Source organism: Hordeum vulgare, chromosome 6H, assembly GCF_904849725.1.
Source record: "Hordeum vulgare subsp. vulgare chromosome 6H, MorexV3_pseudomolecules_assembly, whole genome shotgun sequence".
Lineage (NCBI taxonomy): Eukaryota > Viridiplantae > Streptophyta > Magnoliopsida > Poales > Poaceae > Hordeum > Hordeum vulgare.
In genome coordinates this window covers 522,503,300-522,521,520 of record NC_058523.1, presented here as the reverse complement: position 1 = coordinate 522,521,520, position 18,221 = coordinate 522,503,300, and the positions used below count along the sequence as shown (strand labels likewise).

The following is an 18,221-nucleotide window of genomic DNA, read 5'->3' as shown; positions in this document are numbered from 1 at the left end:
GCAGATGAAAAAAAGTCCCACTCGTGCCCCCAACGCTTCACTTTTTGTTGGATTTGGCCAAAATTAGAGCCGGCGCTCCCAGGCCAAACCCATGCCACCGAATGCACTCAGGAGTACCGACGCTACTTTTTTATGCAAATGACCCATCACGAGTCGTCCATCCCCTCTCTCTCCTCTTTATTCTCTCTCCTCCTTACATGACATAGGAACTGCATAGAGGACGCGTGGCCGGCGTGGAGTGCCCCGTCTGGTGGCTGGAAACCGAATGATAAAAAAAAATTCATCCCCAAAATAAAAATTATGCCGGAAAAACCTTAACCAGCATAAAAAAAAGGCCTCCTTAGGGCTCAACGGCTGGAGGTGCTATTACATACGGAGTACTAGGCAACGTGAAGGATGAGGATTGGACTCGGGGGAGGGAGGGCCACCGCCCCATAAAAATGATGTGTGTGTGTGTGTGTTTTTTTTGGGGGGGGGGGGCAGCAATGCTACACCTACGTAGCTATCCTACGTAAACTAACGTGATAGCCTAGGTGACACTTTTCAGTTGGAGGAAATTAGGGGACAGGACCCACCCAACTGAAATCAGGGGGAGAAGGATTAATAGTTAGTTAAGTTACGTAACAATGCGTAGGTTATTACGTAGGTGTACCATTTTTCTGAGGGGGGGGGAGTAATGCTACACATACAGACAATTACGGACTGATTTTGTTTACATGCTGACATGGCAATAGGTGATTGGAAAGAAGGAGAGTAAGGTGAACCACCCCGGTGGAAAATCAGGTGAGGTTGAGATTATTTATGAATGGTCCGTAATGAACCTGTAAAAACCTGTGCAAACCGTACGTAGGTGTGTAGGATTTTCCTTAGCAACTGTAGGATTTTATACACGTAGCATGTCTGCAACCCAAAATGAAGTGCAGACGATGAGAGAAAAACCATGTGTGAGACCTTGAACGCAAACAACTAGTAGAAGGCTCCCTGAAAAGAAAGAAACCTTCCCCAAATCCGAACAGGAAACTCAACTCGCTCGAGCAGCTAAAATCCAACAGCTCGGCGATGAGCGGGGCTAGAGCCCGACCAATTAATTACCCCATGCATCAATATCTCTCGTGGCTGTGAGCAGCAGCCACCTACGACCTGCATGCTACAGTGCAGCAACAACTCATGAAAACAATTTCAGCTGCCACGGCCAGTCCGCCGTCGTGGGCCAAGCGCGCCACGAGCAAAGGACGACGTACGTACCACCTATGCACCAACTCTTTCTCCGTGGCCATCCCTCCGTCCGTCCAAACCACATCGCATCTTCCACTCGGTCGCGCGCACGGCTCCACCCCCACCCCCACCCCCACCCTACCCACCCCCCTCACCGTAACTGAGGCCTGTCGCGCACGCGACGGTCGGCCGGTACAGCCAGCGACCTGACGCCGTAACCCGATTATTCCGACGGGCCGGCGTGTCAGCCACGCACAAGATCTATCATCTATCATCCGCCGTCCCCGCCCGAGCCCGACACGGAAGCCCCCGAGGACCGGGTTCCATAGCAAAGGACGCCGTACGTACAGGCAGCGGCGCCACGCACCGGCGGCTAATCCACGGGCCGTGCAAGTCCTATAAAAACCACCGCGAGTGCCGCCAACCACACCGCACCACACACCTCTCGCTCGGCCCTTTGGCTCTAGCTGGCTAGCTCTGCTATCGAGCAGTAACTTCGCGGCAGCAGCGACGGCGAGAAGGCGGCTGCGGTTGGGCCGCCGGCGAGGGAGCTGCCATCATCATGCAAGGGGACCAGGCGGAGAAGAGGGGGAAGGTGAAGAAGGGGTGGCTGGCGGTGCGGGTCGGCCAGGCGGAGCAGCAGGGCGACGGGTTCCGGCGGTTCGTCATCCCCATCGCCTACCTCTACCACCCGCTCTTCCAGCGGCTGCTGGAGGCGGCGCGGGACACGTACGGCTACGACTCGGCCGGCCCGCTCCGGCTGCCCTGCTCCGTCGACGAGTTCCTCCGCCTGCGCGCGCTCGTCGACCGGGAGACGGCGCACTCCCACTCCTCCTCCTCGCACCGCGTGCACGCCGGCGCCCACCCGGAGCAGGGCTACTCCTTTTCCCCGTGCGCCCGCGCAAAGATCACCTCCTGATCAACCATCCATCGTCCAGCCCCGGCCGGCCGACTCTCGCCTGTAGAGCACCGGAGCGCTCGAGCGGCGGGAGCCCATCCACTCATATGCCTGGAGACGACAGTCACACATGTACACGTACATAGAGAGGGAGAGAGATACCAGATACAGAGACGCATGAGAGGCAGCAGTAGGTGATTTGTCAGTTATACCGGCGAGAGCTCTCTAACACTGACCAAGATTGGATTGGTCCTTTTTTGTGTTGATTGGTACCGGGTGACCACATGAAGATTGCTGAAGTTAATTTCTAGGTTCCTAAATTTCAGTGCAATTACGATTCAAGTTTACTCTATGGGTTTTACATTCTAGTCAAACTAAAGTTGAACTAAATTAAAATAATAATGGAATCCTAAATTCATTATAAATCCAAGAATAATTACTAAAGTCAATTAGATTTTTAAGCGATTGCAAAAGAATAAGTAAACCATTAAGACCTTTGTTTTAAATTAATACCTTAAATCATTCTAAATTTATTTTGAATTTCTAGTTTCTACCGAACTACATTTCAATTCATAATTTAAATTATTCAAATTTATGTCCATATAGCTAAGTTGAAACTACATTCTCTAGTTTTATTTTGCAAAAGGAATCAATTTAATTGGGTTTTATAAAATGTATGGTACGAGAAAGGCGTTTTGGTGGCCGACCTACCTGCAGGCTGGAATCTCACGCCGTGTAATATAGCGCTACGATGTGTGCTGATCTGTTTTCTGCCGTATATACGATCGGTGTAAAGATGAAATACACTCGTGCCATGGCTCGGGTGCTATCATTTTACGTGGGCCTCGGCCACAGAGGGTTTCCATGCACGTGATGTGCCTGCTGGGCTGCTTTAGGTTGGGCTGTTGCGATATTAATTTCTGGTTTCATGGGGCCATCTGGCGCTGCTGCAGGTTGCTTTACTTTCACGCGGTGATTATTTTATTTTTTCTGGTTAGACCATTCATCCCCTTCGCGTGGTATCTGGGAAAGCGGCGATTCACCATGGATGACATGAAATTCTTCTTTGAGGAAGCAGATTCAGGGTAATGAACTACCAAGTCTGCCAAATTTTATGCCTCCTTCTCTTATTCTTTCCAGCGAGAAATCTATGTGTCGTGCTATTTGCTGCTTGATTTTGCTACAAATCTTTTCTTGACTTGTTGGATCAGACAGGATGAGAATCATGGGTGTGTTGCAGATTGGTTCCTAGGTGGATGCAGGTGATATTTTAGGGGGCAAAATCGATGTTGTGGAGTTCTTGGTTGCTTCCATCCATGAAGCTGGCGTGCGCTATGCAGATTTGATCTCTTGACCCCATGGCCAGCACTGGTGGCGAAGGGCAGTTTCGAGAGGCACAAGAGAATGTTGGCTCATACAACAGTGCTAGTGAGGTGGTTGGTGACTCGAACAATATGGCTCATCAGGATACGACAAATGCAGCTGTAAGAGAGGATGGGATGCAGAGGGTGTCGTCGTCAAACAAAACAACTCGAAGGGCTCATGATGGATTCGTCGGTAACAAACACGCACTCATTAACATTTTGCTAGTCTCATTCTAGGTTTTTCTGTTAGTTATCTGTGTGGAGGTCATACTTTTGTTTTCGAAAGCGTGAGGTCATACTTTTGGGATTCGGTGTGATTTCGCATCATTATTTTGTAAGGATTGTTCTGTTTAGGATTGGAAGTGATGAAACTGCAGTATTAGGATTGGAACTATTCCACTTTCCTTGATGGTGTTGGTGTTGAACTTGCAAATACTCGGAGCTTCCAGCGGGTATTAGTTGGAACTGACTATCATAATTTGGTGCAGCCTTGCGAGGCTCGTTAACATCATCGGTCTGAAATTATGGAAATCCTCCATCAAACTCAAGAGTTTGCCTCACAATTGCTAGATTGTAGTTTGATCTTTGTCAAGACGCGAGGCTAAATTTGATGTCCATCTATGTGGCTAGTTGTGTGAACTTGTAACTCGTGGTCTGGAAGTATTCCACCTTTCCTTGCAAGATGTATCCAAAACGATTGTAGTACATTGGCAGATGAATAAAAGACTACTTAGTGTTTCACAAAGAAAACACAACTGTTGTATCATATGGTTAGTGAGAAAGAGTTTGAGGATGATTGGACGTCTATGCTCGAGAAGCATGATCTACAACAAAACATATTTCTCACCCAAATATACGAGGTCTGGCTGCATGCCCAACCTTCGACTCGAACAACTCTTGGAACATGTTGACGGAGTCAATCCCAGTCGTGTGCATGTGCCACTGTCATAGTGCGCACGTGACCGCGCCAGACAGCTGTGCACGCACTGCTGCCTACTTTATATACGTTAGCCGTCATTGTTCCTTTGCAAGCAAATACGGGTACTTTGCAATAGCCTATACTACAAATACAGTAGCAGCATACCGGCTTGGCACCAATCACAACGAACACTCACGGGCCTGATACCGGCCTGCAGGTAGCTCGGCCACCAAAGCGCATTTTCGGTATGGTATGTCCTATTCAAATTTGAATACATTCCGTTTCATTTTAAATTTTAAACTACTTATATTCTAAATTTGATAAGTCTAGGTGAAAGTATATTTCATAAGGTTTAATTTGCAAAAAACACTCATTGGATTTATGGAATAAAACTTATGATAGTTTGAAGTTTTACGGGTTATTTTGTAAAACTGCAATTCAATTGAATTAAACGGATTTTTTGGATAAACTTCTAGATAAGGTTGGACACGTGGCACAATTTTTACTGGTCTATGCTGATTTGGTTAAGTGGGTGTGTGTGTCGTGCGGCCGAGATCTAACAAATGGAATTAAATCGGGTGTGGTTCACCAAAGCTGGGCCATCGAAAATGGTCGAAAAACGTGAACGTGGCGATGCAATGCACGGATCTCATCGGGATCGGGGTTCTCGTGATTTCCTAGTGGCACGTGGGGTATGACTGGACTTGTCTCGTCATCACGGTCCTTCTGGTGCTCGTAATGGCCGTCCGGGTGCACGAAACCGTTATTGGGGAGATCGCCAGAGTTTGCCGTCGCGGTGGAGCTCTCATGGTGTGGACACGACGTTGAAAATGAGTGCGCCTAGATGAATGTGTTGGGGAACGTAGCATAAATTCAAAATTTTCCTACGCCATATTCAGATCTTCCTATGGAGAGACCAGCAACGAGAGAGGGGTGAGTGCATCTTCATACCTTTGAAGATCGCTAAGCGGAAGCGTTGCTAGAATGCGGTTGATGGAGTCGATAGTCGCGGCTATTCAGATCGCGGTGTGATACCGATCTAGTGCCGAACCACGACACCTCCGCGTTCAACACATGTGCAGCCTGGTGACGTCTCCCACACCTTGATCCAGCAAGGAGGAGGGAGAGGTTGGGGAAGATCTCCGGCAGCACGACGACATGGTGTCGATGGAGAGACGAGGTCTCCCGGCAGGGCTTCACCAAGCACTGTAGGAGAGGAGGAAGAAGAAGAGCACAGCTGCCCCGAGAGAGAGATGGAAAACCGTATCTCTAAAGGCCAAAACCCCCACTATATATGGGGAAGGGAGGGGTGGCTCCCCCTTTAGGGTTTTCCCCTGGAGGGGGGGGGGTGGCGGCAGCCCTAGATGGGAGAGAGGGGTGGCCAGGGAGGAGAGGGGGTGGTGCACCCCTAGGTGGGCCTTAGGCCCACCAGCGCCTAGGGTTTCCCCTCCCTCCCTCTCTGGTGCGCCCGGGCTGAGTGTGTGTGTGTGTGGGGGGGGGGGGCGCACCAGCCCACCTAGGGACTGTTCCCTCCCGCACTTAGCCCATGTAGCTTTCCGGGGCTTGTGTCCTCTCCCGGTGGGCCTCCGGAACCCTTCGAGTGGTCCCGACACTTTGCCAGTGGTGCCCGAAACATTTTCGGCGTCCAAACCCATCCATCCTATATATCAATCTTTTCATCCGGACCATTCCGGAGCTCCTCGTGACGTCCGGGATCTCATCTGGGACTCCGAACATCCTTCGGTAACCTCGTATAACAATTCCCTATAATCCTAGCGTCATCGAACCTTAAGTGTGTAGACCCTACGGGTTCGGGAATCATGTAGACATGACCGAGACACTCTCCGGCAAATAACCATCAGCGGGATCTGGATACCCATGGTGGCTCCCACATATTCCACGATGATCTCATCGGATGAACCACGATGTCAAGGATTCAATCAATCCCGTATACAATTCCCTTTGTCTGTCGGTATAGAACTTGCCCGAGATTCGATCCTCGGTATACCTATACCTTGTTCAATGTCGTTATCGGTAAGTCTCTTTACTCGACCCGTAGCACGTCATCCTGTGACTAACTCCTTAGTCACATTGAGCTCATGATGATGTTCTACCGAGTGGGCCCAAAGATACCTCTCCGTCACACGGAGTGACAAATCCCAATCTCGATTTGTACCAACCCAACAGACACTTTCGGAGGTACCCGTAGTGCACCTTTATAGTCACCCAGTTACGTTGTGACGTTTGATACACCCAAAGCACCCCTACGGTATCCGGGAGTTGCACAATCTCACGGTCGAAGGAAAAGACACTTGACATTAGAAAAGCTTTAGCATACAAACAACACGATCTAGTGCTATGCTTAGGATTGGGTCTTGTCCATCACATCATTCTCCCAATGATTTGATCCCGTTATCAATAACATCTAATGTCCATGCTCAGGAAACCATGATCATCTATTGATCAACGAGCTAGCCAACTAGAGGCTTGCTAGGGACACATTGTGATCTATTTATTCACACATGTATTACTATTTCCTGTTAATACAATTATAGCATGAACAATAGACGATTATCATGAACAAGGAAATATGATAATAACCATTTTATTATTGCCTCTAGGGCATATTTCCAACAGTCTCCCACTTGCACTAGAGTCAATAATCTAGTTACATTGTGATGTATCGAACACCCATAGCATTGTGGTGTTGATCATGTTTTGCTCGAGGAAGAGGTTTAGTCAACGGTTCTGCAATATTCAGATCCGTGTGCACTTTACAAATATCTATTACTCCACTCTGGACATGGTCCTGGATGGAGTTGTAGTGGCGTTTGATGTGCTTGGTCTTCCTATGAAACCTGGGCTCCTTGGCTATGGCAATGGCCCCAGTGTTATCACAGAAGAGTGTCATCGGACCCGACGCCCTTGGGACTACTCCAAGGTCGGTGATGAGCTCCTTCACCAAAATTCCTTCATGAGCCGCTTCTGAAGCAGCTATGTACTCTGCTTCACATGTAGATGCTGCCATGACTTCTTGCTTGCTGCTGCACCAGCTCACTGCCCCGCCATTCAAAACATACATGTATCCGGTCTGTGACTTAGAGTCATCCGGATCTGTGTCGAAGCTAGCATCAACGTAACCCTTTACGACGAGCTCTTCGTCACCTCCATAAACGAGAAACATCTCCTTAGTCCTCTTTAGGTACTTAAGGATATTCTTGACCGTTGTTCAGTGTTCCACACTGGGATCACTTTGGTACCTCCCTACCAAACTTATGGCAAGGTTTATATCAGGTCTGGTACACAGCATGGCATACATTAGAGAGCCTACATCTGAAGCGTAGGGGACAATACTCATCTTCTCTCTATCTGCTGCCGTGGTCGGTGACTGAGTCTTACTCAATCTCATACCTTGCAAAACTCGCAAGAACCCCTTCTTTGAGTTTTCCATATTGAACTTCTTCAATATATTGTCAAGGTATGTACTTTGCGAAAGACCTATGAGGCGTCTCAATCTATCTCTATAGATCTTGATGCCTAATATGTATGCAGCTTCTCCATGGTCCTTCATTGAAAAACTCTTGTTCAAATAGGCCTTTATGCTCTCCAACACCTCTATATTATTCCCCATCAATAATATGTCATCCACATATAGTATGAGGAAAGCTATAGAGCTCCCACTCACTTTCTTGTACAGACAGACTTCTCCATAAACCTGTATGAACCCAAACGCCTTAATCACCTCATTAAAGCGAATGTTCCAACTCCGAGATGCTTGCACCAGCCCATAGATGGAGCGCTGGAGCTTGCATACCTTGTTAGCACTCTTAGGATTGACAAAATCTTCTGGTTGCATCATATACAACTCTTCCTTAAGATACCCGTTAAGGAATGCTGTTTTGACGTCCATTTGCCAAATTTCATAATCATGAAAAGCGGCAATTCCTAACATGATTCAGACTGACTTCAGCTTCGCTACGGGAGAGAAAGTCTCTTCGTACTCAACTCCTTGAATTTGTCGAAAATCCTTTGCGACAAGTCGAGCTTTGTAAACGGTCACATTACCGTTTGCGTCAGTCTTCTTCTTGAAGATCCATTTATTTTCTATGGCTCGCCGATCATTGGGCAAGTCCACCAAAGCCCATACTTTGTTCTGATACATGGATCCTATCTCGGATTTCATAGCCTCAAGCCATTTGTTGGAATCCGGGCCCGCCATTGCTTCTTCATAGTTCGAAGGTTCACCGTTGTCTAACAACATGATTTCCATCACAGGGTTGCCGAACCACTCCGGTGCAGAGCGTACCCTTGTGGACCTCCGTGGTTCAGTAGCAACTTGATCCGAAGCTTCATGATCATCATCATTAACTTCCTCTTCAGTTGGCGTATGCGCCACCGGAACAATTTCCCGCGCTGCGCTACTCTCCGGTTCGAGAGGGGGTGTAATTACCTCATCAAGTTCTACTTTCCTCCCACTTACTTCTTTCGAGAGAAACTCTTTCTCTAGAAAGGATCCGTTCTTGGCAACAAAGGTTTTACCTTAGGATCTAAGGTAGAAGGTATACCCAATAGTTTCCTTAGGGTATCCTATGAATACACATTTCTCCTCTTTGGGTTCGAGCTTTTCTCGTTGAAGTTTCTTCACATAAGCATCACAGCCCCAAACTTTTAGAAACGACAGCTTAGGTTTCTTGCCAAACCATAGTTCATACGGTGTCGTCTCAACGGATTTAGACAGTGCCCTATTTAAAGTGAATGCTGGAGTTTCTAATGCGTATCCCCAAAATGATAGCGGTAAGTCGGTAAGAGACATCATAGATCGTAGCATATCTAATAAAGTGCGATTACAACATTCAGACACTCCGTTGCGTTGCGGTGTACCAGACGGCGTCAGTTGTGAAACAATTCCACACTTCCTTAGGTATGTGCCAAACTCATGACTCAAATATTCTCCTCCACGATCATATCGTAGACACTTAATTTTTCTGTCACGTTGATTCTCAACCTCACTCTGAAATTCCTTGAACTTTTCAAACGTCTCAGATTTGTGCTTCATCAAGTAGATATACCCATACCTACTCAAATCATCGGTGAGAGTGAGAACATAACGGTAGCCACCGCGAGCTTCAACGTTCATTGGACCACACACATCAGTATGTATTATTTTCAATAAGTCGGTCGCTCTCTCCATTATTCCTGAGAATGGAGGCTTAGTCATCTTGCCCATGTGGCATGGCTCGCATGTGTCAAATGATTCAAAGTCAAGAGACTCTAATAGTCCTATCTAAGAGACATATTCCTATCTATTTCTATGCTCAGTTGGTTCATCGTGGATAACACATATACTACCAATAACTTGAGATTATAAACAAAGTAAGATTCCGGAGATACATAAAATAAGATACATGAAATAAGAGACATAAAATAAGATACATTAAGATGCAGAGTTCATACAAAAACTACATAAAGTCGTCGTCATCCTTCAATGATGTAGAGCTCTGGCCCTTCGACAAAGCGGTACTCTTGGCACTCGTTGATGCTGCCCTCTTGTCCTTGCTACTCGGCATGAAGATATCGTCTTCGTCCTCGCTATCGTCAATCCATAAAAAGGGATGTTTTACTCCACCTCCACCGCGTATGTGCTGGCCTTTCTTCTTCTATCTTTCATTCAACCGCAGAAGTTCCTTCTGAATCTCCTCATATGTCCTTGCAGGCCACCCCTTCCTAGCTAATGCATGAGCAACCTCATTCAGTAGCGTGTCACTACTGATGTGTTCGTCCCATGAAACTATTCTATTGTCTATCTTAAAATTGCTAGCCAAGCGTAGAAGATACTCGGACATACCACTGTGAAAACTACGATCGAAAGGATAATGAGACGTTTTGAGCACACTCCTTACCAACCTTGCTGTGGAGAGGGTTTTATAGGTGCCGAAGAGCGAGACGAAAACCTAATGGCGGGAAATAAATGGCGAGAAAGCGAGGCGGGAAATAAATGGCGAGAAAGCAAGGCGGGAACAAAATGGCGGGAAAGCTATAGGCGGGAAAATATGGCGGGAAAGAGAGACTTATAGGAAATGACGGGAAAATATGCTCAGTTGGTTCTTCGTGGATAACACATATACTACCAATAACTTGAGATTACAGAGAAAGTAAGATACACCTTGCCGGAATTAAAATACAACTTGCTGAAATTAAGATACAACGTGCTCACACAACTTGCTGAAATTAAGATACAACTTGCTGAAATTAAGATACAACTTGCTAAAATTAAAATAAATCTACTGAGTCCAGCGTGGATATTTTCCTTTTCCATCACCGGCTTCTTCTGCTGCCTTGGTCGCACGAGCCCTTTCTCTCTTTCTCTCCCTCTCAGCTTGACAGGCCTGTTCTCGCTGTCTGTAAACCTCCTCCAACCGAAGTTTCTCTTCTTGATTTTCCTTTTCATCTCATCAATAAAACCCTCTGCTCCACACAGTACTCTTCCCACTCTTTCTTCTGCGCTGCTTTCTCCTCTGCTTCAGCCTTCTCGCGGCGCTCTTCCAAGTCCAAGCTAGCCCATGCACGGCGACCTCTTTCACGAATCTCGGTCACCGTCCAGTCCAGCATTTCCGTGTCAATCCAACGATAGTACATGCAGAGAGGAGGAGGAGACTACAATATATATATATAAATATCAAGTAAACAATAATATCAACAACATATTTACTCTGGATAACTTGAGCATACCGGAGGCCTGAGGTACGCAGAAATAGATTCGGACGGATCAAATTCATAATTGGCGCACATGAAAAGCTTCATGCCCAACCAATGTGAAAAATCCGTCACTTCCTTCACCTTGCAGAGATCACCGCACCAACATCGAACTGCTTCCACACCCCGAGGCAAACTCGCACTCTGCATTTTCTTAGGCCTGATGCTCTGATCCGAGCAAGGCAAACTCATATTGACTGGATGATGGAGGAAGGCAGTGCTAGTGTTCTCAAGTGAGGCTGGATGATGGAGGAAGGCAGTCCAATGCCTCCTTTTATAGACTCAGATGACCAGGAAGATGGAGGGAAAGCGAGGAGGGAAATGAGGCGGGAAAGATTTGGTGGGAAATAAGAGGGTAGAAAGTTGGCGGGAAAAGAAACGGGCAAAATTTGGCGAGAAATGTGGTGCGAAAAATTTGGCGGGAAAGATGGTGCGAAAAATTTGGCGGGAATGAAGACGTGAAAATATTGGCGGCAACGGAGGAGGGAACAAAATGGCGTGGCCGATTGGGGGAATATGGGCAGGAAATGGAGCCAGGAAAATAGCTAACGTTGAAAAAAAATTCCATGCACCTATTGGCTTAGCCAAGACCAATTAGTCCTGGCAGGGACTTATTGGTCTTGGCTAGGCCGACAGAAACTAATTGGCCTAGCCAAGGCCGATTAGTCCCTATCATCCACCCATTGGCAGATTGACAGGCCTGTCGGCCTAGCCAAGGCCGACTGTGACTAATTGGTCTTGGCTAGGCCGATTAGTCCCTATCGGCCACGCCTAAGCCGAGGCAGACTTATTTTTGAATTTTTTTTAATCTATGCAATATTTTTCAAAAAGAATAAAAAAGTGCAATATTAAAAAAAAATTAGCATGAAAATAAGTACTTGAAAGATCTGCGACAAATGACGCACTCTATGCGTGTTATATGTCGTAACCTAGAAGTTTTTTTGTAGATTTGTATTTTAAAACGTTTTATCTTTTAAATCATGCGTTTAAATCTTAAATAACTTTCATCGTTGGATTTCTCACGTCAAGTCTTTAAAATTAAATCGCATGTTGATAGATTTTGACGAACTTATTTTTCACAAAAAAGGGACCCAAAAAATCATGACTGTCGTCATAGAAAAAATAATAAAAAATATGTTTTTTCCTTTCCGAAAGGCACGGCGCGAAATCAAAATCGTCTCTCACACAAGCAAAATCGTGCTTCTCGTAGAAAAGAAAAGTGTTTTTTTTTTCTTTTCGAAAGGCAAAACCGTGTCTTTCATAGAAGTAAAATCGCGCCTCTCGTAAAAAAAGTGTTTTTTTGCCTTTCCTAGAGAGATGTCCGTGCCTTTCACGAAGTCAAAACCATATCTCTCACACAAGCAAAATCGTGGCTCTCGTGGAAAAAAGTTTTTTTATCCTTTTCGAAAGGCATGGCCGTGCCTTTCACGATGGCAAAACCGTGTTTTTCACGGAAGCAAAATTTTGCCTCTCACAGAAAAAAATCCCATTTTCCTTTCCGAAAGGCACGGGCGTGCCTCTCACAAAGGTAAAACCGTGCCTTTCGCAAAAAAATAGGAAGTGTGTTTTCCCTTTCCGAGAGACACGTCCGTGCCTTTCACGAAGGCAAAACCATGTCTTTCACAAAAGCAAAATCGTGGCCCTCGTAGAAAAAAAGTTTTTTTATCCTTTCCGAAAGGCATGATCGTGCCTTTCACGAATGCAAAACCGTGTTTTGTCATGAAAGCAAAATTGCGCCTCTCACAGAAAAAAGCCCATTTTTTTCCTTTCCGAGAGGCACGGGCGTGCCTCTCACAAAGGTAAAACGATGCCTCTCGCAGAAGCAAAACCATGCCTCTCGCAAAAAAATAGAAAGCGTGTTTTTCGCTTTCCTAGAGACACGTCCATGCCTCTCTCGAAGGCAAAAGCGTGCCTCTCACGAAAAAAAAATTGTGTCTTTCGTGGAAACAAAACCGTGCCTCTCGCAAAAAACAACAACTGAAATCACATTTTTTTTCGTTTTCGAGAGTCACGATTGTGCCTCTCACGAAAGGAAAACCGTGCCTTTCACAAAAAATGTGTTTTTTTCATGTTTATTTTATTTTATTTTTGTCACAAAGCTAAGAAAGACCGGTGAAAAACGAAAACACCAAAACAATCAGAAAAAACTCATTCTAAAAAGCCGAAAACGCATGCGAAAAATAAAAAAACGAAATTCGGAGGAAGCGCTCGGAGCACGACACATGGCGGCAATTGAGAACGCGCCAAGTAGCAGTGCGCGAGAGTGCTCGCTGGAAGGCTCTCAAAGGAGCGCTCGCTAACAAATGGCTCCCACGGTGGGCTAATTTTAGTTCTATCTGCTATGAATCACCTCGGGGTCGGGGGTTCTAGGTCACATTTGGTTTCCCACAAAATCGTAACTAGGTGCGTTGTATGCAACATTTTTTATATTAGGTTATTTGATTTATCTGTGTATACTATTGGTGTGCATCGTACGGTTTTTAAAGCACCTTTTGGCCCGGCTCGCCAGAAACTACTAAATCGGTAGTTTCTAGCGAGTCCGGCCAGAGTGACAACAGAAAAAACATGTCGGTGGCTCGCTTGAAATGTATTAGGAGTTAATCATCTTATCGTCTCGTCTCCTTCCTCCCTCTCTCATTGTCCAGACCGTCCAAGTCATCATGGACAGAGCAAGAGCCACCGTATCGGCGAGTCGCTGGACGGTGACGGAGAGGAGCAACTGGAGTAGGATGGCGAGCCGTAACAGGTGTTGGAAATATGCCCTAGAGACAATAATAAATTAATTATTATGACATTTCCTTGTTCATGTTAATCGTTTATTATCCATGCTATAATTGTATTAATTGAAAACTCAAATAGATGTGTGGATACATAGACAACACACTCTTCCTAGTGAGCCTCTAAGGACTACCTCGTTGATCAAAGATGGTTAGGGTTTCATGACCATAGACATGAGTTGTCATTCGATAATGGGATCACGTCATTAGAAGAATGATGTGATGAATAAGACTCAAACTATGAACGTAGCATATAATCGTGTCGGTTTATTGCTACTGTTTTCTGCATGTCAAGTATGTGTTTCTGTGACCATGAGATCATGCAAATCCGGGCACCGGAGGAATGTCTTGTGTGTATCAAACGTCATAACGTAACTGGATGACCATAAAGGTGATGTAGAGGTATCTCCCAAGATGTGTGTTGGATTGGCGTGAATCGAGACTGTGATTTATTACTCCGTATGACAGAGAGGTATCCCTGGGCCCACTCGGTAATACAACATCACAATAAACTTGCGAGCAATATGACTAAGACGTTAGTCATATGATCTTGTATTGGAGAGGTATCCCTGGACCCACTCTGTGATTTTTCAGGATGCCACCACTCCGTGTTCGGATGTGATCTTTATGTTTACCTCTGATCTAGCCCTTTGCCCAAGGGTGGGACCTTCACCTTCAATATCTTCATCAAGCATTGTTGCTCCCATGGCGATCCAGAGTATTCCTAGGTTTGTGGTAGTAGCTATGTGTTATATAGCTCTCTTTACTGATCTTATGAATAATCACCATTGATATAATCTTGAGCACTATTGATTAGTTGAAGGGCTTTGCTGCACGTGCGTAGTTTATTTACGTAAACTTAGAGCATCTACAGTCAGACTTTTTTTTGCGGATATCTAACAGCCAGACTTAGCAAATATAACCCCCTAAACATTCGCAGATGCGTCCGGTCAGTGACCGGACGTATCCCCTATTTGTCCGTCCGTGCAGCCATTCTTTATTTTCTTTGTCATATGTACGGTGCCTTGCACGTGATTTGTGAAGAGGAAAAACGAGAAAGAAAAGAATGAATAAAGAAAAAGAAAATGCGGTCCAGGGTAGTGTCGCGTCCTACGTGACGAAATGACCGGGCATGCCCGTGCGCGTCCGCGAGCCCTCATATTTTCTCGAGATTTAAGATGGATATGAGGGGTGTCGGTTAGTCCGGACGTTTAGGAAGAAAATGAAGGGTCCGATTATGTCAACTTTTTTTTTACGAAAACAGATCGAAAGAGCGTTTCAATCGTTTGAGGAGGACATATGGGTCCGGCTGTAGATGTTCTTAGAGCATCTCCAGCCGCCCCCAAGTCGCCCTGCAAAAGCACTTTTTCAACGCCGGCAGATGAAAAAAAGTCCCACTCGTGCCCCCAACGCTTCACTTTTTGTTGGATTTGGCCAAAATTAGAGCCGGCCCTCCCAGGCCAAACCCATGCCACCGAATGCACTCAGGAGTACCGACGCTACTTTTTTATGCAAATGACCCATCACGAGTCGTCCATCCCCTCTCTCTCCTCTTTATTCTCTCTCCTCCTTACATGACATAGGAACTGCATAGAGGACGCGTGGCCGGCGTGGAGTGCCCCGTCTGGTGGCTGGAAACCGAATGATAAAAAAAAATTCATCCCCAAAATAAAAATTATGCCGGAAAAACCTTAACCAGCATAAAAAAAAGGCCTCCTTAGGGCTCAACGGCTGGAGGTGCTATTACATACGGAGTACTAGGCAACGTGAAGGATGAGGATTGGACTCGGGGGAGGGAGGGCCACCGCCCCATAAAAATGATGTGTGTGTGTGTGTTTTTTTTTTTTGGGGGGGGGGGGCAGCAATGCTACACCTACGTAGCTATCCTACGTAAACTAACGTGATAGCCTAGGTGACACTTTTCAGTTGGAGGAAATTAGGGGACAGGACCCACCCAATTGAAATCAGGGGGAGAAGGATTAATAGTTAGTTAAGTTACGTAACAATGCGTAGGTTATTACGTAGGTGTACCATTTTTCTGAGGGGGGGGGGGGAGTAATGCTACACATACAGACAATTACGGACTGATTTTGTTTACATGCTGACATGGCAATAGGTGATTGGAAAGAAGGAGAGTAAGGTGAACCACCCCGGTGGAAAATCAGGTGAGGTTGAGATTATTTATGAATGGTCCGTAATGAACCTGTAAAAACCTGTGCAAACCGTACGTAGGTGTGTAGGATTTTCCTTAGCAACTGTAGGATTTTATACACGTAGCATGTCTGCAACCCAAAATGAAGTGCAGACGATGAGAGAAAAACCATGTGTGAGACCTTGAACGCAAACAACTAGTAGAAGGCTCCCTGAAAAGAAAGAAACCTTCCCCAAATCCGAACAGGAAACTCAACTCGCTCGAGCAGCTAAAATCCAACAGCTCGGCGATGAGCGGGGCTAGAGCCCGACCAATTAATTACCCCATGCATCAATATCTCTCGTGGCTGTGAGCAGCAGCCACCTACGACCTGCATGCTACAGTGCAGCAACAACTCATGAAAACAATTTCAGCTGCCACGGCCAGTCCGCCGTCGTGGGCCAAGCGCGCCACGAGCAAAGGACGACGTACGTACCACCTATGCACCAACTCTTTCTCCGTGGCCATCCCTCCGTCCGTCCAAACCACATCGCATCTTCCACTCGGTCGCGCGCACGGCTCCACCCCCACCCCCACCCCCACCCTACCCACCCCCCTCACCGTAACTGAGGCCTGTCGCGCACGCGACGGTCGGCCGGTACAGCCAGCGACCTGACGCCGTAACCCGATTATTCCGACGGGCCGGCGTGTCAGCCACGCACAAGATCTATCATCTATCATCCGCCGTCCCCGCCCGAGCCCGACACGGAAGCCCCCGAGGACCGGGTTCCATAGCAAAGGACGCCGTACGTACAGGCAGCGGCGCCACGCACCGGCGGCTAATCCACGGGCCGTGCAAGTCCTATAAAAACCACCGCGAGTGCCGCCAACCACACCGCACCACACACCTCTCGCTCGGCCCTTTGGCTCTAGCTGGCTAGCTCTGCTATCGAGCAGTAACTTCGCGGCAGCAGCGACGGCGAGAAGGCGGCTGCGGTTGGGCCGCCGGCGAGGGAGCTGCCATCATCATGCAAGGGGACCAGGCGGAGAAGAGGGGGAAGGTGAAGAAGGGGTGGCTGGCGGTGCGGGTCGGCCAGGCGGAGCAGCAGGGCGACGGGTTCCGGCGGTTCGTCATCCCCATCGCCTACCTCTACCACCCGCTCTTCCAGCGGCTGCTGGAGGCGGCGCGGGACACGTACGGCTACGACTCGGCCGGCCCGCTCCGGCTGCCCTGCTCCGTCGACGAGTTCCTCCGCCTGCGCGCGCTCGTCGACCGGGAGACGGCGCACTCCCACTCCTCCTCCTCGCACCGCGTGCACGCCGGCGCCCACCCGGAGCAGGGCTACTCCTTTTCCCCGTGCGCCCGCGCAAAGATCACCTCCTGATCAACCATCCATCGTCCAGCCCCGGCCGGCCGACTCTCGCCTGTAGAGCACCGGAGCGCTCGAGCGGCGGGAGCCCATCCACTCATATGCCTGGAGACGACAGTCACACATGTACACGTACATAGAGAGGGAGAGAGATACCAGATACAGAGACGCATGAGAGGCAGCAGTAGGTGATTTGTCAGTTATACCGGCGAGAGCTCTCTAACACTGACCAAGATTGGATTGGTCCTTTTTTGTGTTGATTGGTACCGGGTGACCACATGAAGATTGCTGAAGTTAATTTCTAGGTTCCTAAATTTCAGTGCAATTACGATTCAAGTTTACTCTATGGGTTTTACATTCTAGTCAAACTAAAGTTGAACTAAATTAAAATAATAATGGAATCCTAAATTCATTATAAATCCAAGAATAATTACTAAAGTCAATTAGATTTTTAAGCGATTGCAAAAGAATAAGTAAACCATTAAGACCTTTGTTTTAAATTAATACCTTAAATCATTCTAAATTTATTTTGAATTTCTAGTTTCTACCGAACTACATTTCAATTCATAATTTAAATTATTCAAATTTATGTCCATATAGCTAAGTTGAAACTACATTCTCTAGTTTTATTTTGCAAAAGGAATCAATTTAATTGGGTTTTATAAAATGTATGGTACGAGAAAGGCGTTTTGGTGGCCGACCTACCTGCAGGCTGGAATCTCACGCCGTGTAATATAGCGCTACGATGTGTGCTGATCTGTTTTCTGCCGTATATACGATCGGTGTAAAGATGA

At 46.9% G+C, this 18,221-nt stretch overlaps 2 protein-coding genes across 2 annotated transcripts; both read left to right on the top strand.

Annotated features, from left to right (window-relative positions):
- The first annotated feature begins 1,540 nt into the window (after positions 1-1,540).
- LOC123403507 (auxin-responsive protein SAUR32-like) lies at positions 1,541-2,433 on the top strand. Its single transcript, XM_045097438.1, has one exon. It carries the CDS (start codon positions 1,778-1,780, stop codon positions 2,132-2,134), a length of 357 nt encoding a protein of 118 aa, XP_044953373.1. The 5' UTR covers positions 1,541-1,777; the 3' UTR covers positions 2,135-2,433.
- A 14,415-nt stretch (positions 2,434-16,848) lies between these two features.
- On the top strand, positions 16,849-17,741 carry LOC123403475 (auxin-responsive protein SAUR32-like). The gene has a single exon (XM_045097413.1). The coding sequence runs from the start codon at positions 17,086-17,088 to the stop codon at positions 17,440-17,442; it is 357 nt and encodes a 118-aa protein (XP_044953348.1). The 5' UTR covers positions 16,849-17,085; the 3' UTR covers positions 17,443-17,741.
- The last annotated feature ends 480 nt before the right edge of the window (positions 17,742-18,221 follow it).

Excerpts from the sequence above, each read along its gene's own strand:
- LOC123403507 (XM_045097438.1), top strand. The coding sequence starts at position 1,778 with ATGCAAGGGGACCAGGCGGAGAAGAGGGGGAAGGTGAAGAAGGGGTGG.
- LOC123403475 (XM_045097413.1), top strand. The coding sequence starts at position 17,086 with ATGCAAGGGGACCAGGCGGAGAAGAGGGGGAAGGTGAAGAAGGGGTGG.